The sequence below is a fragment of the Labrus mixtus genome, chromosome 3 (genome assembly GCF_963584025.1).
Source record: "Labrus mixtus chromosome 3, fLabMix1.1, whole genome shotgun sequence".
NCBI classification, from domain to species: Eukaryota; Metazoa; Chordata; class Actinopteri; order Labriformes; family Labridae; genus Labrus; species Labrus mixtus.
Window position 1 is genome coordinate 22,521,647 of NC_083614.1, and position 22,653 is coordinate 22,544,299.

The window sequence follows — 22,653 nt, forward strand, 5'->3', positions numbered from 1 at the left end:
ACAATATCTGCAATTTACACAGTAAGAAACCCACATTTAAAAAAACACTTTCAAAGAAGCATCCAAAAAAATGGTTAACAAAACATTTGTCAGTCCTCTATATGTGGGCTGTTTGTGGGGTCTCAAAGGTCACTGCATCGCTAAGGATTCACCATGGCAACAGCCAAATTCATTCAATGAGGCCAGTGAAGGGGGAGCACCAACACTCCCCACCCAGTGATATCACTTTACCTGTAACACTGAGGCATTGTCTGTGGCCATCTCTGAGCAGCCATTATTTTGCAGATATGCATCTCTTTTCACACTTCATAGGGATGCTGGCATATTCAGGGTCATGTGTGTGCAACATGTCTCGCAGCCAGACCCATATTAGGGATTAACCCTGTCTCTTGTGTGAAAAGACCTGATGTGTTTTGCTTGTGTTCTTTATGCGTGAGACAGAGGCTTAGATGTAACACATTCAATCCTCTGCTCATAGGGTGTTGGGTTTCTGGCAGCAGGGTCTGGCTGGCCTCTTCCAGGTATGGTTACCAGGCTACTCTCATCACTAATTCATCTTCACCCCAAAGCCCTGGCTGGTTGGTTGGTTGGCCAGCTAAGCAGAGGGGGGGGAAGAACACGGTTTTTCTCTTTGCCAGAGCAGTGGACCAACAGGGCTCTCAGAAGAAGACCATATCTGAGCCAAGGTCCGATGCAGAACGGGGAGGCTATGAGCCCACAGGACTCCAAGGCAGCAGGAGCCGAGGCCATGGAACACCTGAAGGCCCAGAACCAGAGCCAGAACCATGCTTGTGTGGAGCCAACAGCACCTCCTCTCCCTCCTCCTCCTTCACCGCCGCCACCAGGGCCGCCAGAATACCCGAGACCCAGGCTTATCTTCCACACACAGCTAGCTCATGGAAGTTCAACAGGCCGCATCCATGGATTCACCAACGTCAAGGAGCTCTACACCAAAATTGCCGAAGTTTTCAACATTTCCCCCTCTGAGGTACAAAAGAAACTTTGCTATGTGTGTAAATATGATTAGAATGATCTGTTGGATTTCCAGTTTTGTGAATAATGATCGAGGTAAAAAAATAAATAATAATCTGCTGATCCTATTTTGCATTTCTGGTCTGTCAGGCCTACTGCAAATAGGTGTAAGGTTTCCACTCCAGGCTTTTTTCCATGATGAACTATTGAAGACCATTTGGCCTCACTACTGTCTGCCAGACTTTGTACTTGTCTGGGCCTTTACCAGGATCAATAATGGAAACAAATAACAAGATAATGTTCCGTAGTCAATATACATCACACATGTGCGCCAACAAAACAACTAACAGTAATAAAAGTGAATTCCAAGGAAGTTTTTCATAATAAGAAAGTATGGTAAAAGCACTGAAAAAAGGTACAAAGCTATATTTATGCAAATATCCTAAAAAAATGACTCAGGAGTTTTAGTTATTCCAGCTCATACAAACTTTACAGTAAAAATTTTGAATACACAAGTACAAGAGAAAGTCCTTATTCATGGCTGAACTTTCCTGACTGCAAACATTACAGAGTTTTAATCAGACAGTCCTGCCTTCTCACACAGGCTTTCTTTGATATCCTGGAGTTTCCAAAATAGTCTACCGATGGCATCACATGGATTATTCCGTCACACTTGGTAAAGCTCCCCCAAGTCACAGCTTTCAACAGTCAACAGCTGATTTAGAAGTCTGAGTAGTATACTCCAGAAGTAAAATGTACGTATGTGTAAGAATGGTGGAGTCCTCATACCCCTAAATATGAATTATTCTTAATATCTACATGATAGCTGCAACAACACTGTCTGTGTTGTAGAGATAATACATTTGAAATTTAAAGTCCAAAGTATTTTCAAAATGATTAGACAATAAACTTCCCAGGTGATCAAAAGTTGGATTGTCAGTCAGGTTAAAAGCAGGCAGCTGGCCCACAAGGCCAGAATCCTTGAGAATATGTCAAGTCACTAATTCTTTTGCAGGTCAGGGCCGACCAAACCATCTGCAACCCGATACTGCTTTCAATACTCGATACAACTAAAGACCAGACTAGCTGTGAAAAAAAAATACTTCCATGCAGATATTAGACAAAAACTTTTGAAATTCATTTCTTATTCAAGGTAGGCATTTAAATGGTTGTTCTTTATCTAGAAATAAATTTGTCAGAGATATTGACAGTTAAAGAAAGCTATAGTGGCATGGATTAAAGCGAAGAAGACAACCCATTTTCTGTTCGCAGGAATTTATTTAGAACTAGTAACACACTGTGAAAGCAATTTAATGCTATATTACAAAGAATGATTAAAACAAATCTTTTTGGAAGTGAAGTTTGTGGTTTCTGTGTGCTGCTTATCGCAGGATTCTCCTTATGTTATGGAGACAAACTCAGCAACAGCACAATAACCATTTGACATTGGCTTTATCTCATAATTATCAGTGTTGTTCTGAAGGCCACCGTGAAGGCTCTTCCTATCTGTGTATCTACTGTTAAACATAAATTACTGAAGCTGTAGGGACACAGACCACAGAGATCAAATCAGGCTATCTGATACTGTTTCCCTGTATCAACAGATTCAATTCCTCAGAGCGAAAACATTTCTATTTGAGGAAAACTTGTTTTGTATGTGACTCTCAGGTTGTGTCCAATTGAAGTATAGGAACCTTTAATTCCTGTTGATGTCTTCGTCTTCCTGAAGGTATATTCTACTTATTCTGTGTGCTCAGATAATCTCCCAGCCACCCTGAAACAATGTCACTTCAGTTAAAAACAGGAGAGACTATTTTTAATAAAAACAAGGCAATGATTACAGCCTAACATTAAAAGAAATGCTGAAGATCAGAAAAAGCCAAGTCTGTCTAAAATAAGTTCTTATATAACCATCTGTGTAATGCAAAGGAACCAATAATAAACAGTTATATGGTCTTCTTTTTTACATGGTTAATCAATTAATTGCTCAATAATGGTAAAAAAAGACACTGATAAGGATAATTGCTGATCTAATGAGGTGTATAGCTACATAACCTTGGACTGCAGTCAGATTTTTTGGTACAAGACTTTCTATAAAAAACGCAGGCAGTCGTGGTGTGATAGTGAGAAGTACAACAGTTTCCTTGACCCGCTGTGCACTGAACAGCAGCAGCATAAAGTTACAGTTCAGCTCAATGCCAAAGAAGACCTTGGACTGCAGTCAGACCGTTCCGCTCGGCAAAAGGAGTTACAGTTAGCAATATCTAGAAGGCGCTGCGACGAGTGAGATAACAGTTCAGACAGGTTATCTTGGATTTCCGCTTTGGATTACTTAATCAAACTTGAACTTTAACCTTTCAGGATAACAATCGGTTGTTTGAAGAGTGTTTTAAAATCAAGATATTTAGTCATGTCAAGTTTCTTTCTATTTTTGGAAAATGTAGTTCTAAACTAGCAAACTATTTAAAATAAAAGGCCAGAGCTCATAGAGATGTTATGCTATAGAGTCACATGTCCAGTCCAGAAATGACAGCGAGCAGACTGTGCTCTTAAAGGCATGTTCTCTAACACGTGGCCAAGATTTAATGAAATGTGATGACCAGATGTTTATGTAGAAAAGGTCTCTCTAAATGTATCAATTGTATGATGCTTCTTATTATTTTGACACAATCTTCTTTTTTCAACCATTAAGCTTTGTACCTTTGTAAAAAAACACACCACAATTTTGGCACTTAACTCATACAACAGGGAAGATCTACAAGTTTTTCAAGTCAGTCATTACAGTCACAGCTCATAACAAAATGGCCACATGAACCAAAACCAAATAGTTTGGCTCTGCTGCCCTCTGCTGTTCGTCATAAAGAACAGAGAACACCTCAGAGTGACAGGGGGTTACCAGAGAAACTGACATAGCATGTTATAGTTATTGGAAATTATTGTTTACCAACAATAAATGGATCACTTGACAAAAAGTCACCAGTAAGGATGACCAAGAAAAAATATGATATATATACCCACTCAAAACTTTCACTGAAAGGAAATTTAAGTTTGTGTAAACTATCGAAAAATGTCTTTAAAAAAAGTGTACTTTTCTCTAACAAATTGCCAAAAATAGATGGGGGGTGGGGGGTTACAATGGTAATGGACGAAATGGACGTTAAAGTACATTTGAAATTTCATGTAAGTTACATTAATTAATATGAAGTTTTTTTTTTCCAAAAAATTATATTCAAACAATGGAGATATTTTTTCATCTGACAAGAAAATCTAATGTTTCCTGACACATGTGAACATAAACAATATCTCACTCTGATCGTGAAAAATGGCTTTAAAATATTGTAGTGTGAAATATTTAAGGGTGCTGTTGATTGAACTCTTTGGTGATGGCTAAAAAAGAAGAATATGTTGTTGTATTGATTTTATTTTAAGCAGCTGGGATATTAAGGTTCAAATTGCCATAGTGGTTACTGTAATAGTTAACTTTTGTATTGTATCTCCCTCTTAGATCCTGTTCTGCACCCTTAACTCTCATAAAGTGGACATGCAGAAGCTCCTGGGGGGGCAGATCGGACTAGAAGACTTCATCTTTGCTCATGTAAGAGGCGAAACCAAAGAAGTGGAGGTCACAAAGACAGAGGACGCACTGGGCCTAACTATCACAGACAACGGAGCTGGATATGCTTTCATTAAGGTGAAGACATGCACAGGAAGCCCTGTCATCTGATGTTTTAGAAGTCTCCAGGCCTGGCATCTAAACATGTACAAATGTTCAATCTGTCTCTTTTTAGAGGATAAAGGAAGGCAGCACCATAGACCAGCTGAAGACAGTTTGTGTTGGTGATCACATCGAAGCCATCAACGACCAGAGCATTGTGGGGTGTCGACACTACGAGGTGGCTAAGATGCTAAAAGAGCAGCCGAGAGGGGTACCCTTCACTCTACGCCTGGTCGGGCCTAAGAAGGCCTTTGGTGAGTGAAATAGTATTTCTCAATGACCTGGCTTCAGGGTCAAAAGAAGTATGTTGACCTTGCATGCTGACCTTGTTTCACTTGCATTTCATGGTTATGAAGCCTTTCTAGGTGGAAAACAGATTTCTTTCTGCTATCATTTTTCAGCGCTGAGCAGCACATGTTTCAGGCAGAAGTAGCCTTTTTATAACACTGTTATTAAACATAACTAACAACCTCCTCAAGGGTATATTTATTAGGGTTGTCCATGCACGGCCCATTATTATTATTACTAATCAGAAGACCTGTGTTGTTCAATGTTGACCTGCAGGAGTTGATGGATTTCATAGTTAACTGGCACATATTCCTATATGACCAGGTTAACAAAAGACAGGCAGATATAGCTTGAGTTCTGCCTATGAGCTTTGAGAAGTGCTTATACATATCAAATTTTATCTATTCGTAAAATGAGCACTGAGCAGACCTTGTGTGGCTGTGTTCACTCTAAATTTTCCCTTGGATGAACACATTATCTATTAAAGTAGGATTTTACAGTGTGCAAAATCAGCAACAAACTACTAAATAATATTTGTGTTAATAAAGTGTTTGCAATGTAGTTCAATATAATAAAAAACACAAACACTTGGGTTTATACAGAGAGAACACAAAGTGCCTTTCAGATGCTCCTCTGCATTCACACAGCAGTTTGTGCCAAAGAAAGTGTAAATATTTGATCACAACGTTCTTGTTGTGTTTTCCCTGTTGCTAGAGAACCAGAAGGGCACTTTCATATCACCCATCTATCTGGCATGAGTAAAAATGCATGACATAAATATTTGGTTTACAGTAACTGGCTCCAAAGCAGGTCACTGACATGACACTGATTTGCCTTTTTTCCCTTGAGGTTTGACATGTATTCTGTACAGCACTTTCATCATGAGAAGCTCCTCCCTTTTCCCCTTGGAGAAATGCTGTTCTTACAAAAGGACATTAAGTGGCTCATTAGTTACATCTGGTTTGGAACACAATATGGAATAAAGGAAGTCTGCATTTCTTGGTGCGTGTGGCGGCCTGGCCAGGAGCAAAGCTGTCGTCTTATCAGACAGGAAACTAAATACATGATAAACGGGTGACTTCCTGTTAACAATCAGGCAAAGGTTTATTGTTATCATACTCAATGATGTTTTTCGGAAACAACACTTTCTGTCTCGCACTTTCTGGAAACCTTGTTTTGTAGCTTTAGTCTTTATTGACTGATTGATTTAGCAAAGTTTAAATTCATCCATGTCAACTTTAAAGGCTTACTATGCGATTTTTTTGATCCAGCAGATGTCGCCCTTGAGCACCAGCATGAAACCAAAACAACTCGCGCTGCATTGTTGTGTCAGCATGCTAATGCTAGCGATCTTTATTATGCTCGTATCTTCACACTGCATGTAAATTTACCTGAAATGAGCGTGTTCTAGAAACGCAGTTAAACAGTGAGTACAGTATGTTATTCTTCTTTTCTCTAGTCCCTCAATTAAACAACTTTTATATGCGAGGGGATGAGCCGGCCGTCCCGGCGATGTAAACAAAGTGAAGATAGGACTCGGAAAACTCGGAAAGCATCACAGACAGTAGGACTCGGGTGTTACACCAATTGTAGTCATGACTCACAGAGTTATTTTCAGAGGATAAACTTGATTTCTATTACATTTAAGTGTGAAAAATCACATATTAAGCCTTTAAGCTCATCAGAAACAATCCATCTTAAATAATCAGACATTGTGTACTGCTTGGTAAACCTTTTCTTAAACTATAGGACCTCAAAATAACACAAGGGTTTATTATTAACCTGGTTTGGGAAGTTCCATAATCAGGCACTATCAATTGTCCTAAAAGAAATTGATGAATGGAAAGATGACGACAGAGATGAGAAGTAAACACAATGAGAATTACAAGATGAATAAATACAAACCCCACAGATTGTCCCTTTAATTTGACTAATGTTTATCATCCTTCATGTGTGCGTAAAGACATGATTGGAATGAGGACCAGAGCGCCCAAATCGAATGAGGGCAAGATGGTGAACGGGAGGGAGACGCTGCGTCTGCGCTCTAAAGGCGCTGCTACAGTTCAAGAAGTGGTGAGTTTCACACGCTCTGCTGGACAATGACTTTACTTTCAGTTTTCTTATATAAACAAACAGGAAAAACAACCATGCAGAGCTCCCAAGTGGGACATAAAAGGTCTGCCAGAGTCCCGACGCTTCCTCCTCTTCTTCCCTTTTCTCGTTTCTTTATTCTCTCCTGTAGATGGATCATTTCTCTTAATTTTTCTTTGTTGACTTTAATTGACATACTTCGGTTTTCAAAGCAATAATGCATGAAACATTTAGCAGGGCAATGAGAGTGATTGCTGTCAGATGGGGCCCACTTAGGGAGGTCTCCTACTGTCATTGCAATACTTACAAATTATGGGCCACAGCTTTGGTTTAAATTTGTGAGCCCTCAGAGGCCCCCTACTGGTCTGGGGCCCCAAGCAGTTGCCTGCCTTGCCTGTTGACAAGCAGCGCCTCTGACCTTCATTGGTTGATTGGTCACCATTCTTTTAGAAATGACAAATTAACAAACACTTCATAAGCAAACAGTTACTGTAACACCGACCAGCAATACTTGATTTAGAGTAACTGGGTCAAAAGACTCTAACCGTTGGTAGTAATAAATCATTCCCAACGATATCCTTGGCTTGTACATGTTTTGGTATTAGTGGAATTTGAAGCAAGGTATGTATCTCCATATTTAGAGCTGGAGCACCACCACATCACTTATTCCATCAGACTGGAATAACCTACCTCGCTCACTTAGATCTATAACCTCTTTCCATGTCTTTAAAACAGCTCTACTTACTCATTGTCAAACATCCTGCTCTTGCTTTTGATTTTCTTTCTCTGTTGGACTTAGTTTGTCTGGACCTGCTCTCCTCTTGCTTGTGCTCGTGTACCTCATATCTACATGTATGTACTGTTCTGTACCTTGTGCATTAATGTTGCGTACACTATGTGTGTAAGTACTGTATAGTGTGTACGCATTTATATATGCAGAGGTTTTCCTTTCTTTTTCTCTTTTTTTTATTATTATTATATATATATATATTTTTTTTTTCCCTCTTCAGATTTTTTCTGATTGTGTAATACTGGCTGGTTGGTGGGTGGCTAGGCTTGGGGGAGCATTAAGTGTGAGTGAATGTGAGTGAGTGTGTGTGTGTTTGTGGTGTGGGTGTCTCTGTGTTTAAATGTTTGTTATTATGTTTTGGATTTACCTATTATTTTGATTTTGTATTATGATGATTAATTTATGTTTTGTAAGGACCCCCTTGAAAATGCGATGATGCATCTCAAGGGGCTATCCTTGAAATAAATTACAAAATTACAAATTTCCTCCTTTGCTCTCTGCCAGCAAAACGAATTTGAAGAACAGGCCACCAGGAAGGTGGACGACCTGCTGGAGAGCTACATGGGTATCAGAGATCTGGAGCTTGGTAAGATCACACACAATCACATGTGTCCTGCAAGTACAGTTTTTATATAGGCCTAATGTATGTGAAGTTTTGCTGAGGTCAAAAATAAACTTTGACACGTGGCAGAAATAAAAAGCCAAGAATCCCGCTTTATTGTTTTGTCAGCACAGGAGGAAGGCCTCACTTCTCTGGAAGGAGCATCAGGAATTTGAGTGGGATGCGTTCCTTATTTTACCAGTGATATGAGTTTGCACTTTCCCAGACCTCTAAAGTCTCTAAAGGCCTGATTTCCTGATTTCTAACCCTTAATACAAATCAGGTCATTTATAAATCTAGTCATCTCCTTGTTGTTTGCGTGAACTTTATCCAGTAAAAAATATGTGTGGTTGCATATTTTCATAAAGAATTTTCATGTTTGATAGAGATAGCGAGCTTTTGTACCTTGACCACTTCAGTCTCATGGAAATCTGGCTTTTAGAAAAATCCTTTTTGGGTTCTGTTGTTTGGACAAAGGTTACGACAAAGTTAATGCTGAGATTGAGAATTGAGAGGTATAGGGCAGATTTAAATAGTCTGAATTTACATTAAGCCTATTATTTAAACATCTGATAAGATAAAGATTGCTTTTGTTGGAGAAATGTTTATTCCTAAAGTATGTACTGTATGTTGACATCAAGCAATTTCAAATTGTGTTTGGTCTTTAAATGCCTGAATACAGACCTGATATAGAGACAGCATTTGTGAAGATTTTCCAGAATTGTCTTTTGTCATTATGAATTCTAATCAAATTTCTGGTAATGTCCGGGTAAAAGACTAGAGTACGCCCTCTGTATTGATTTTTTTGCGCCTGTTTTACTAGCCAAAGTCATACATTACTTGCATTTATTAAGAGTTACCAAAAATCAACTATAAATCCGTCTTATTACTTGTTTTCTGCAGCAACCACCATTGTGGAAGCAGGAAAAGACAAGAAGAACCCAGATGACTTTGCTGAGGCCTTGGACTCAGTCTTGGGAGATTTTGCATTCCCTGATGTGTTTTTGTTTGACGTTTGGGGAGCTATTGGAGATGTCAAGAATGGGAAAATGTAGGTCTTTAACATCCCCTTTACACCGGAGAGAAAGACCACGGTTCTATACCACATTAGACTTGAAACTAAGAATTTGTAGAAGCTTTTTATGTTGCCTTCCCACCAAACTGCATTTAGCAAACAATGTTGTTCACAGGGGCCTAAAAAGGCCAAGTGCATCACGACAGCACAAAAGATTTCCGTAAGGATGTGCTTTCTGAATCATCAATCATCATTAACAGCAAATACACAAAACCATATAATACAAGAACAGAGGCATTTCGCGAATGAGAAACCAAAGAAACTCATTTACAGCAAAGGTGCATTACATAAGGTATCAATGCAAAGTACACACCAGAATCCTGTAACACACATTTATTACAGAATGTTTTTGCTGTTGAGTTTGTTTTGACTCTTGTATTTTGGAATAAGCTTCGTCTTTAGATATACAGTAATGGTTTTTTAATTGGAAAAGTTTTGGGCCAAATGCAGCAGGATTGCCCTCTCTGACCACTACATGTTTAGTGGAAAAAAGTGAAAGAAAAATTGCCTGTCTAAGATAATGAGTAAAGGGAATGTTTTAAGGGCTCTCTACTATTTACATAACAATCATTAAGTTAAGGGCATGTGAACAATGTAACTGGAACACCAATGCTAAACAATCAGCCAGCAATCTCTGAATCAAGGAAGTTAGATAAGCTTCAGTGGATGTTTGTCCTGTGATGAAATCATACTGGGGAAGAAACAGGAAGGGACCAAGGAGACATTTCTGGGTCATCTCAAAGTCAGACTGTATCATTTCACTCGGCCATTTGACCAATTACCTTTATAAGCTTGAGATCTTCACATGGTCTCCAAGTACTTTAGGTTAATGTGTGCTAGCATTTGTCACAATATTATCTATAGAGAATTAGTTGAAGAAAAGGCCTCAGAGAAATGAAACATTTAAAATAAATCTGTAATTTAATAACATCCTATCATTAACTGGAATTTTGTTTCAATTCAAGGGGCATTCTCCAGCTGCTGCTATGTGACCCCATTATTCCCATTATTCAGACAGAAACCAAAACCATAACTTCTCACAACAAAAATAAAAACCTTGCAAGCCTGGTTTATTTCCTTTGGGGTCCATACAGAGTTTTCCTGTAAAAAAAATCTCAATGCAAACAGAATTGCTTTCTGCTTCTGCCAGTGATTTACAGGAATCTTCTGGGGTTTCTTCTAGTATGTAAATACACTAGGTGAGGTCATTGAAGCTCTTCTAAGGTTCAGTGTGATGCTCTTTGTTTCTTTTGCTGCATTGGAGAGTTTTTAATGTTACAAGACAAAAAAGGAAGAATCAAACGACATGTTTGAGTTTGATCGTTCTGTTTTCTGTCTCATTAACAAAAGTCACATCTTTTGCATGGAATCCAGTTCACACTGACCTGCCAACATTGGGAATGTAATTAGACTCAACCTCTCAGAAAGTGATGTTTTGTTTTTGACACTTTGTATATGATTACTCCTCTTGAATAAAACCTGAAAATATAAGGAACTTTTCACATGTTTAAGTAAAAAACAAACAAAAGAGGAATAATAACTGTAAAGCCCGTTCATTTCTCTATTCATTTTTATTCACATGTGCAATCACATAACATTTCAGGCAAGTTTTATTCAACATATACAACTTCATTTTTGATGACAATACTGCTAAGAAGTTGAAATTCAAGCAAGACATGTGTCAGACATTTATCAGTGACTGGTTTGGTTAATGAGATTCACTCTAAAGAAGGCTACATATAAGACCATTTTAGGTCGATTTTGGGCCTGATTTGCCAATTTAGCAATAGCCAATAAGGGAGCAGACCGGGAAACGTCACCAACCGGATGGTGCATATTTTAACAACTTGCCTCTAGCTCAAACTGCAAATTATATAAAGTGACGCGTCTTAGGCAGGATTTCGCCCGTTTTTTTTCTTCTTCTTGTTTTCTGTTCTTCGCTGCAAAATAAGAACGTATGGCAGAACAGAACATGTTTGTTTTTCTTCCGAAGTCACATTTGATCACACAAGTTTCTGTGATCTTGTGTCTGTAAATCATACTGCAACATCGGCATCTGGCTGATGATTCCAAAATCAGTGGAAATAGCCCGGTGACTTGGAGAGAAAGAATTGACAGCGGCAGTTCATATTATCTATTAAACTATGGTTAAAATATCTTTTTTTTTTAAATTATTTTTAGAATGTTGCTTCAATTTAACAATACACTGCCCAACTAATCAGACTGAAGTTACATTTTACAACGACTAAATCATCTCCAGCTCTCTGTTCATGCTCTCATAAAACACCTCCTGTGCTGTCATTTTCTTGCAGTGTTAGTTAAACATCTCTGAGAGGTAAATCTGCTCTGTACAGCTATAAAAAAGAAACTGTTTTCAAACATTGGACAGAGGCCCAGAGGAAAGGTAAGGAGGAGAACGGCAATCATATTCAACCAGTTGGATTCTTATTCAAATTTGGGCCAAAACAACATTTTCCATTTGAATTTTAAACTCTGATGTAATTCTGGGTCTGGGAAATATGAGAACAGGTAATATTCACCAGATCTCAAACTGAGGTAGGTATGCACATACACACAATTAGATAAGACAATGACATTTCGTCCAGATGGAAGTATTAGAATTCAATTAAAATTAGACAACACACAAGACCACCTTACATTTTATCTCCCATCATCTTTCTTAAAGTTTTAGGTGCTAAAACAAAACAACAGAAAGTTATTTATATCTCCAAACCTGATCAGTCAAACCAAACCTTAATCTTCATCGTTGGACTCTTGACAGTGGCAGTTGAGAAATGTATGTTCATTTTGTTTAGGTGATCTGTCTATTAAGCATAGGACAGTTTGACATTGATATGTATATTTGTATAAGTTATATGATATATAGTCCCAATACAACAACATCTACATTCTTTATATCAGTGATGCAGATTGGCTGATGTCAAGCATGATGTAGCATTTATGTTAAAGCAACTTGTTAATACTACAAAAATACTGTGGCTGTTGAAGTTTACAGTGAAAAAAATTGACAATTTTGAACTTCTTTCTCCTTTTGACAAACCAGGAATCTGATCAACAGGATCCCATTTTAAATCCTGTTAAAACTCAATAATTGATCCTTTCTTTGTCACCAAATTTTGTGGGTTTGCTTAAACAGAGAAAATATTCATTGAAATGTATTAAATAGGCTCTTACAAAGACAACTTTATGGGAGGCCTCTGGCAGTCTAAGTATTATTTCATTTGAGTCAAAGCATTTTCACACAAGCAGCTGTTCAGGATGAGGACCAGCCCGGTTTCAGTATTACATGCTCCATTGTTTTATTCCAGTCTCCATCCTGAGCTGGTTTGATGGACCTTTAAAATTCAAAGGTTCTTCAAACCATCTCAGGATGAATTCTCTCAGAAAGGAAACAATTTAACAGTCCTTGGCATGTTCCTGGAAAACATTAATAAAATATTTCTTCCAATGTCTGAAATGACACTCCAGAGCATCTGAGTGAAAAGTACATGTGTTTAAAATTCAGAATGTCCTACCAGAATAAAGGATCACATTAAATAGACTGCATGAATGACTAGAGCCCCTGTTCACTCTGAAAAAGCTTTCATGTAGTTAGCTAAAAACCTGTTTCTTATCAGACAATTGTGCTTTGGAAAAAAGGCTACAGAGACAATATATTACATTTTTGTTGCTAATACTGCTAACAAAATCAAAGATATGCAAGAAAACAAATCATACTATCATCAAAAATGATCGATGCAATCCTGATAATTATCTTGGTCACAAATCACGTGAAAAAATATATTCAAACACATACTGAAAGTCCCTCCATCTTCTTCAAAAGCAACTCAATCCAACCAATCAAGTTGAAGGAGGTGATGGTTTTAAACCTCGAGTGGTTGTTACATTAGATTTTTCTGTCCCTTCCGTTTCGTCTAAGCTCACGGTGCTCCAAAGTGAAGCGCGTGTGAACCTGCGGATGGTGCCGCTTAGAGATGGGTACAGTGTCGTGATTGAGCCTCGAGACCAGTCGAGACGGGGGAAGATTCCCTTAAGAACCGCCCTGCGGAACAGGATGTATGCCCAGGGATCCAGGATCTGGTTCCAGGTGGCGAAGCGTAGCCACAGCAGTAGGGATCTGATCTGAAGAGGAACTTTGGACAGCACAGTTTGTGCAATAAAGACCTGGTGGGGAAGGGATGGAAGTGGGGTCGAGGATGGAGAAAGAGCGCAAAATGAAAGAAGAAATGATGGAGTGAAGGAGAAGGGGAGGGGTTAGATGTCATAAATGTGAGGTTTATAGAGAAGAGGCCAATCAGTTGAGATCAAGAAAAAAAACCAGTCAGAAAATGATGTTGAAAGAGGGAAGAAGAGATGGGATATAAGGAACAAGAAAGAAAAGATACATTTTAGTTAATATTGCAAATGAAAAAGGACAAATGTGTTCAGTCCACCGAGGGAATAACTTGGCTCAATCTTCCCATGGCCCTCCTGAGGTATTAGGTGCTCAAACCCAATTATCCCATTCACTTTAGCAAAGCTGTGAAAATGTATGAAAGGCAAAATCTTAACCATACAGTCTCTTGTGGGGGCAAAAGATGCTAACAAGCTCCTTTAGGAATGATACATTAACTGTGATTAGCACACAACAATGTTTCACATTTTAACATAAAGAGCAAGAAAAAACAGTTCCCCGAATCAACGTAATAGTGTAATAAAACTGTGTTGCATGCATGTGTTGAGATGAGTGCAAACGACTGTTTTATTTAAGCAAACTTTTCTCAGAGGCAGAGTTGCTACAGAGAGACTAAGGCAACAAAAGAGTCACAGGTATCCTGGATAGAAATTTGCTTTGTGGTTGAATTCCACTTACACTGCCAGCAACATTCATGCTCAAGTGGAAAAAGGCTATTTTTGAGTTGTGATTATCAACTAAACTTGACTACAGATGAGTTACTGTGACTGTATCACAATTATGAAGCCTGAACAACTTTCTCAGTGTTTACCTCTTATCTGTGAGGATTACTTGCAGCTCTGCTTCAAAGAAATGTTTGAGCAACAAACTAATTCACAATCTGCAGATTATCAGGGCTGTGCCGAGAAAGTATCGGTGTTAGTTCAAGGGAATGAAAGCCATGACAAGGCAAAATCACAAACGACAAAGGCTGAAAGTATTTAGTCAAATGTTTATAGACAGACTAGGAATGGAATGAAGTAAACGTAGCAGCAGCCAAACCAAGATGGGACTCAACGAAGCAATTTTCCCAATGATACGTTTTAATCTTATGGACAATGGTTTGGAAGCTGCAAGGCTTGGTGTAAACTGTGATGTGCAAATGATCCTTTCCAGGAGCTTTATTGGCAGATGTTTAGGACAGGCTGAGGTAGCCAGCCAACAGTAGCACAAAGTTAGCAGTCACTATGGGGGCTGTGTGATTGTAAAAACTTTAAAGGTCCTTTTGATTTACTTTTTACTCGCCTTAGTCGGGACACTTGAAACATGATGTATATCCAGGGGTCAAATATCTGATTGCAGGTGGCCATTCGTAAGTAGAACAAAACAAATTCATCTCTGACAGGATTGGCCATCACCACGCTCACCAGAATATATATCTGTGCAGGGTGTCACACAACTGAGGTTAGATAGGACAAAAGAGAAATATGGGTTCCAGAAAGCCACAACCCATTTATTTTCTAATCTGGATGAGCACAATTTAGCTTTGAAGCACTAATTTGGTCAAAGTATTAAAGCTGACAGAAGGATAGATGGCAACAAAGGCTTGGATGAAACAAAACATTGGCTGTTGTTTCATCCAAAACAAAAAGATCGGAAAACTATGAGGCGCTGACACAAAGAAACAAGACAAAGACTAAAACATAAAAGAAGATTAAGATGTACAGTTCAATCCTTGCTCATTAAGAAACATCATGAGCTGTTGATCACATTTTGTTTGTGAACTTCTCAAAAGGCACTGCTCTACATTAATCAAGTTTTTGATAAGGATACAATGGAAGGATGGATACATAAAGAGAGTACACTGATTCTGATTTTAAAGAACAACTTGAGTTGTTCATACTTCTATGACATCCTACTTTAGTAGGATATTTCTGAGATCTCAGAATGGAGCTACATTCTAAAAAGTAATCCAATGAGGGAAGTGGTTAGAGTGTGAACAAGTTTGGTAGGTCAAAGTTAAACTAGGAAGCTGGGCATAGAGAAAGTTTACTGTGGGCAAATACGTTATAGTTATACCTTAATGGGGCCATCTACCTTTTTCTTTTCTTCCTATAGAAATATCGCTGATCTGGGATTAGCTTTGAACCCCAGATTGTTGATAGCTCATGATCCTATTGGAATTATGTCATCTTGTGATGAAAGTGGAAAAATCATTATCAGTTGGATTATGTTAAAACCAACAGAAAGCAAAGCTGAATAAAGAAAAGTACAATTGACTAGGTATTAAGTCAGAGATTTCCTTTAAAGGAATCGATTTTAAACATGTTCTTAAGCAGAGACGTGTAATCTCAACTAAAGCATTCAGGGGCCCTCTAATCCGGGGTAAGACCAGAAAGATGTCAGATCAACTAGTGGGGAAGCTGCATGTCTCAGGAGAAATGAAGCATATAGAGGGAAAGCTTAAGTAAGGAGCTTAGGACCTTGTGACACCCTGTTATAATTCAAACAGTTTAGGTCAGGACTGATATGGAGGATGCAGGGATTCATTTTTCATCGTAGCTTTATAATTTTCCATGAAACCAGAACACAAGGTATGACAAACATCTGTACAGGACTTACTAAACTGGAATTGAAAAACTCACCAAGAGAGGACACCAGCAGATAGAAGCAATGACCATGATGAGGATGAGCTGAACCATCATCTCTATTTCGTCGTCTCGGCGGCGCTGGGATCGGTCTTGTCCACAACACACCTTGATCAGGGTCACGACACTTATAGTGTTCAACAAAAACGACACTGCGATGCACATCAACCCGACTAGAGAGAAGAGCAGGGAGAAGACCAGGTCATTTCCCTTTGAGCTGATGTTGAAGAAACACCAAGAACCCGGCATCTGCATGTGGTAGCTCCCAACGTTTATTAGAGGCAGCAAAGCTATGCAGCCGGCAATCAACCACACCATCAGCACCATGGAGACTGTGCGGCTCTTTGGATTGCTGGTGGAGCGTGCAAATGGATAGTTGATGCCAATAAATCGCTCCAAGGCCATGGCGGCACCAAGCAGGAGTGGGCACAGTCCATAGAAGACCATGGACATGCCCATGAAGTTGCAGAAGTGGCAGTCTGGATCTAACTCCCGCCAATTAAAGTGCGTAACATGGAAGGAGATCACGATGGAGCTGGTAACCAGAAGACCCATGAAGTCCGTGACCACCAGGCCACCCAGGAAGATCAGGAAGGAGGATCGTGAGCGGCTATGAGTTCGTCGGAAAGACTTGAGGAGAACTACAAAGGCGATGAGATTGGAGAGAAGACCCAAACTGCCAAAGATGGATGAGAAGTAGGCTGAGGCGATGGTGGGTTTGAACGCGAATGGGGGACTGTTGATGGAGTAGCAGAGTGGGGTGTTGTTGGTGAGTGGCTGTGCTGAGGCATTCATGATGGTCAGCTGTTGAGGGGTTAGATATTCCAGATGAATCAGAGATGGTAATACAATGCCAAGGTGAACGGGGTCATTTCTCTCTTCATCCTTAAAAGCAAAAGTTAGAAAATGATATTTTGATACCATTCTTTATGATTTGAATTTTGGCTTGGAGCAATGCACAAACAATATTATAAAGCATTGAAACACACAATACGAACACAATTTTGAAAAGGAAAGTGCAAGGGAAAAACTGGTCAGAGCAAGAGTTAGGTTTTGTCACACTACTGTATAAACCCTCACCCAAGCAACTTATACTGATCCAAATTCCAACACAACCCTAAACACCTATCTCTAAGTCCAACTCAACTGATACACACACACACACACACACACACACACACACACACACACACACACACACACACACACACACACACACACACACATGCATGCATGCACTCACACACAGAGCGACAGCATGGGACAGAGAAGGAGAGAGTGACACAGAGATAGACATGGAGGAGAGAACAGCTGACATATCCTGTCAGGAAGTGCAGTTATGTGAAAAGTACTTGCAGAGAAACTAACAGGAAGTAAACACATGTTGTCACAATCAGCTTAGATGTTGTCCCTAGTGGGCTGTCCTCAATACACTGCACGTCAGAGTCAAGTTGTTTCTAACTTGCCTCCAATGAAGAGGGGGTTGGCTGGAACGTGAAGTGACAAATCACATATTGTCTGTGTATAATTTAGAAGAAATAAATAATCATCATGTTTGTTATATATCTGTATGGATTTCAAAATTAACCTAATTTAACGATGTTATCTAAAGTAATTTTATCTGATTGGCTAACTCTGCCTTTGACCTCTATTCAAAAAATCCTAAATCATTTAAGATTACGAAGATGGACCAGTGTATCCAAAAATGCTAATGAAACCACTGTGTTAACTTTTTGTTTGCTCACATTTTATTAATGAAGAGAGTCATTATACGGTAGGGGTAATGTTCAATAATACCCTTATAAACTGTGCTTATAGTGAATTAAAAATTAATCAAAAATACAAATAAAACCAATACAAAAGGGCTTTGCATTTGAAGGCAGTGGGTGAGTGATAATGGTTTTGACCTATACGATTAAATATCCACATATTGTGTCATAAAAATGCCTATACGGGACATTCCTGCAAATGGAAATTTCTTTTACTTTCCCGTGGTCTGTTGTTTGGCTTGCATACTGGACTGTGCAGGGCAAGGGTAACAAGTAAGCTGATCCAGAACGCAGGGGTCATTTGAATGTACTCCTGCCCTTTGCATCAAGTTCTTGCATCAATTACTGCTCTTATAAGTCCCTGTAATATTGCTTTATTTTTGTTCAACTTAAAGAGCAATCAGGAAAAGAAGAAAGACATCAGGCTCAATGCACAATGATGCGCGAAAATGCAATTGTGCATTGCTGCATGGCTCATTTTCACATGCTTAATGTAGCACACAAAAACATCTGAGGGTCCACTACACAACAACATTTACAGTTAAAGTTACTTTTGAAAAACACATTTTCATGATACCGCTCAGTTTTCCTTTCATCTGTCTAATTACTACATTTTCCAAAAGATAGAAACCCAAGATGCATGAATGAAAAGAAACCATTGGATTTTCCACTAAAAGCTAACCACACTATCATCAGGTCCTATCAGCCCCTGGAGAATCCTGTGATGAGACAAACGGTTCTTGGCGCCAGCTTTTGTGTGACCCTGAAAACCTTTTGAGTGTTCCATTAGCCAAAAGTGCTCGTTGGCATCTAAAAATCAATATGTCATATTCAAAACGGCTTCAATGGGCCTCTCCAAGGGGTTAGCATTGAATATAATGAGGAACCACAGAAACCTAATTATGAGGTGTGGTTACAAGATTGCATGGAGACTACAGAGTGTGTGCAAAATCATGTCAGGAGACTTCCACAAGACACACAATTTTAAATGTTGACTGTGGTGAAACATTTATTATCTACTGTTTGTGGTTGAAACTAAATCATATTGAAACATCTGGAATAGCCTGTTGTCCATCTGATATCCTGCTTACAGTAAGCCTTCAGTACTTGATTGCATGAGTAGATAATGATTACATTCCTTAGTGTGCATTTAAAATCTTTTTATGAATAGTTTTTTAATTAAGTTTTTAAGCATTCATTTATCAAACGGAAATGCACAAATGCACATAAAAGGGAGCTGTTCATTTGGGAAATAGTCAAAAGAAAGGAGATCATTGTCAATTTAAAGATTTTCCTCCTGCTGCACTGAACCCACAAAGCTAAACTCCTTTAAATGTAGACCTCATGTCCCATTAAGTGTTACTGGCATTGTGCTTTCAGTGAAGTAAACAAACAACACAGCAATATCAAAGCCAGCTGTTTCTCTAAAGGTTATATTAGAGATTATTTTCTCTTTGTTCAGAGATACGACAGTGGATAGAGACTGAAATCAGGGAGAGAGAGAGAAGAGTGGAAGAAGAGAGTGGGAAAGGAGCCACAGATTGGATTTGAAATGGGTCGGCAGCTTTGAGGGCTATGGCCTCCTTACCTGGGGCGCACACACTAACTACTAGGCTACCAGGGCGCCAAAGCCAGCTGGTTTCAACAAAATCTTCCTTGTCTTGATTATTTCAAGTAGAAAGATCCAGCATATCACTTCAACTATTATTGAAGTCTTGGATGATTCAGTGTTTCCCCTACCATTATATTAGGGGGTGGCCCGCCCCCCCCACCCTCCTAATTTTTTTAATTAATTTTTTTTTTTCTTATATATATTTATTTTTGGGCTTTTGTGCCTTTATTGTAGAGATGGGATAGTGGATAGAGTCAGAAATCAGGGAAATAATCATTTAAGGATACCTTTCCGATAGAACAGGACAGCTGTCATTAAAAGTAACGCATGAACACCAAGATTCCTTCAAGTGTTTGTGTCGGCATCCGTCTGCACGCACCTCCCCACCCCCCCAAAGCTGTAAACCTAGGGTAAACACTGTGATTGTATCATCCTATCACATCAGTGTCAGAACAATGAGGCAGGTAAAGGTTGTCAAGAAACTGAAAAGATCTACTTCTGAAGGCCATTTAACAAAGATGCTGTCTTGACGTTTGCCTTTCTAGTCCTCCAAATGTCCCTTTTTTCTTAATATTCATATATTAAAATATGCAGAGATTGTTAAAGAATAATGGCTTTACCTAAATTATTAAAAAAAAAAACTCTCTTGATATGAAAAGAAACGTAACTCTGTCTGCCCAAATCTAATATCCAAAGTTAATCTTTCTCTCAGTGGTAGGCAACTTTAAGTCTATCTTAATTTTCAAGCATGGTGCAAATGGAAATATAACTTCTTTCAATCAATCAAAAGAAATGATGAAGATGGTACTTTTACTGTTTGTTGTGCTATGATAATGACTTTTAAGATAGGGATATTTGCAAAGCAATATCAATGAAACTGAATTTAAACCATTTAAGTAAACAAACTCAACTTTTACCAGATGACCTGACAAAAAAAGAAGAACCTGCTTTATACTGTTATACTGCCATAAAAGTTGTAATAGTAAATGTACAAAGGAAATTTACGCTAACAAATTCCAATTTTTTCGATCCCTCCAAATTTGATATGATAAAGTACCAACTTTAGAAAACACTTGTTGCATGTTGTTTTTTTTTTTATGTGAAGTGTCATATTCAAGGCAGTTTTTCAAAGGTTTATGTCAACAAAAGGTATGCATAAAAGTTTAAGTAATAAAATGTGTCTTACCACCATTAAAGAGCTCTCAAGGACCTAGTTGAGGATCAGTTCGGAAGTTTGCACCACTCCATCCAAACCATCCTTCTGTACTGAAAAACTACAAGACAAACAATATTTACAGGAAGAGGTGAGTGACGTTTCACAAATTCCAAGTCCCATTTGATCAGAATAAAGCCCTAAAAAAGATCCAACAGCAAGCATTTAACAGTAACCCTTTAACATCTCGTCTCCCTTACCCCTGCCTCTTCTGCAGCAGCTCAGATACTAATCTCTTCCCCTCCAGACGGGCTTCTTTTTGCTTACTTCCCCCATCCCTGGAACACAAAGGGGAGGGGCTCTGGGAAGACACCACATGGTATTTAAAGCAGGAGAATGAACAGGGAAAAGTCGTACAGAATCAGCTCGTAAATGGTAGACAGTTGGACAAAAAGGCACACGACTCATGTTTGGTTTTAGGTTAAAAGTAGCTTTGTGCATGTGTTCGTATTTGTATTCAGAAAGTGGAAGTGACTTACTGTATGTCCCCAAAGCTAAAGAAAGTGGTCTGAATTATATAGGTTAATACCCACAACAACATTCTTCTGCTCCAAACACATACGGGTTTGAACAGATATTGAATGCCAACATTAAAGTTTAAAAGGAACTAAAGTATTTTGTTTCTAACCAGAAAAATCTGACCAAAAGCAAGCAGCTTTCACATCTGCAAATCAAATCAGGGAAATAAATCTGTATCAAGATGTTTACAGTGAGATGAATGTTGCAAGACTATGCCGTTTGTTTGTGCAGTTACTTTGAGCCTTTGCCAAAGCTGTATTTCTCCCACAACACGGACATTAAATGTGAGATTGTTCTGGGGCAAATGTAAAAAGCTGGACATGCCATCACCAGATGTTTTTTTTTTCTTTTTGGTTTTAGTTTTAATAGAAAATCTGGCTTGTATCCTTTAAAAAGCTGACTGACCTGTTCAGATAGACACATGCAGTGCAGATGTTGCTCTTGGCTGCCAAACACTTTCAACTAAGAACAAAACAGTTACATGGGGACAACTTGCAGGAATTGCATTTCTATAGAGAGACTGCAGATTAATCAAAATTTAAAAAGTGTAGATGATTGGCATTTTCTTGGATGATAAATAATTACAATCTAAAACAATGATTCAATCAGAAAAATCACCAACAGATAACTGTGAATTTTGTTGGAAATATGTGCATAACCATTCAAGTAAGCTTTAAAACATAGTTCATTTATATTTCTGGCTATGATGATGGTCTCATGGCACGACTAAAGCTGATTCCTCCAACATTTGGAGTTCTGGGAAGCAGCATTGTCTATAGCCTACAATTAGTAGGCTATTGCTTTTCACTACTCCTACAATGTTTAATGAACTCCTCATTGATATACATCCTTTCCATCCTTTATCTTCACAAAATGTGAGAGAGTTTTGCCAACCTGACAGACTCCCTGAGTTTTCCCCTAAAATCACTTGTGATCCCAGCCAGCACTGGATCAAATGACAAAACGATATGGTCTTATCCCATGGGGACAACATGAGCGAGTCTACAAATAGCCAATATATAAGCAAGAATGATAGAGTATGTTAAGATCTTCAGCAAAGGGTCATGGTCATTTCTCAGCCCATGTGGTCAATAACAAACACTTTGAGCCATCTCACTCCCATCTTAGATAGCCTTCTGCCGATTAAAAGTCAGCAGCCTAAGATCTGTGACAAGGACCAGTAATT

General features: G+C 38.7%; 2 protein-coding genes across 3 annotated transcripts; one reads left to right on the forward strand and one right to left on the reverse strand.

The window, feature by feature from the left end:
- The first annotated feature begins 491 nt into the window (after positions 1-491).
- gipc3 (GIPC PDZ domain containing family, member 3) lies at positions 492-11,025 on the forward strand. The gene is made up of 6 exons (XM_061033836.1): positions 492-988; positions 4,478-4,663; positions 4,761-4,941; positions 6,939-7,048; positions 8,361-8,442; positions 9,361-11,025. Exons 1-6 carry the CDS (start codon positions 524-526, stop codon positions 9,510-9,512), a joined length of 1,176 nt encoding a protein of 391 aa, XP_060889819.1. The 5' UTR covers positions 492-523; the 3' UTR covers positions 9,513-11,025.
- A 59-nt stretch (positions 11,026-11,084) lies between these two features.
- Positions 11,085-21,195, reverse strand: tbxa2r (thromboxane A2 receptor). Of its 2 annotated transcripts, none has more exons than XM_061033834.1 (4): positions 21,133-21,195; positions 20,922-20,996; positions 16,352-17,239; positions 11,085-13,717 (listed from the first exon to the last, which is right to left on the reverse strand). In XM_061033834.1, the coding sequence occupies exons 2-4, from the start codon at positions 20,925-20,927 to the stop codon at positions 13,394-13,396; spliced, it is 1,218 nt and encodes a 405-aa protein (XP_060889817.1). In that variant the 5' UTR covers positions 20,928-20,996; positions 21,133-21,195; the 3' UTR covers positions 11,085-13,393. The 2 variants fall into 2 exon arrangements, with proteins under 2 accessions (XP_060889817.1, XP_060889818.1); XM_061033835.1 differs by lacking the exon at positions 21,133-21,195 and adding an exon at positions 15,001-15,145 and having other exon boundaries at positions 13,444-13,717; positions 20,922-21,114.
- Between the last annotated feature and the right edge of the window lie 1,458 nt (positions 21,196-22,653).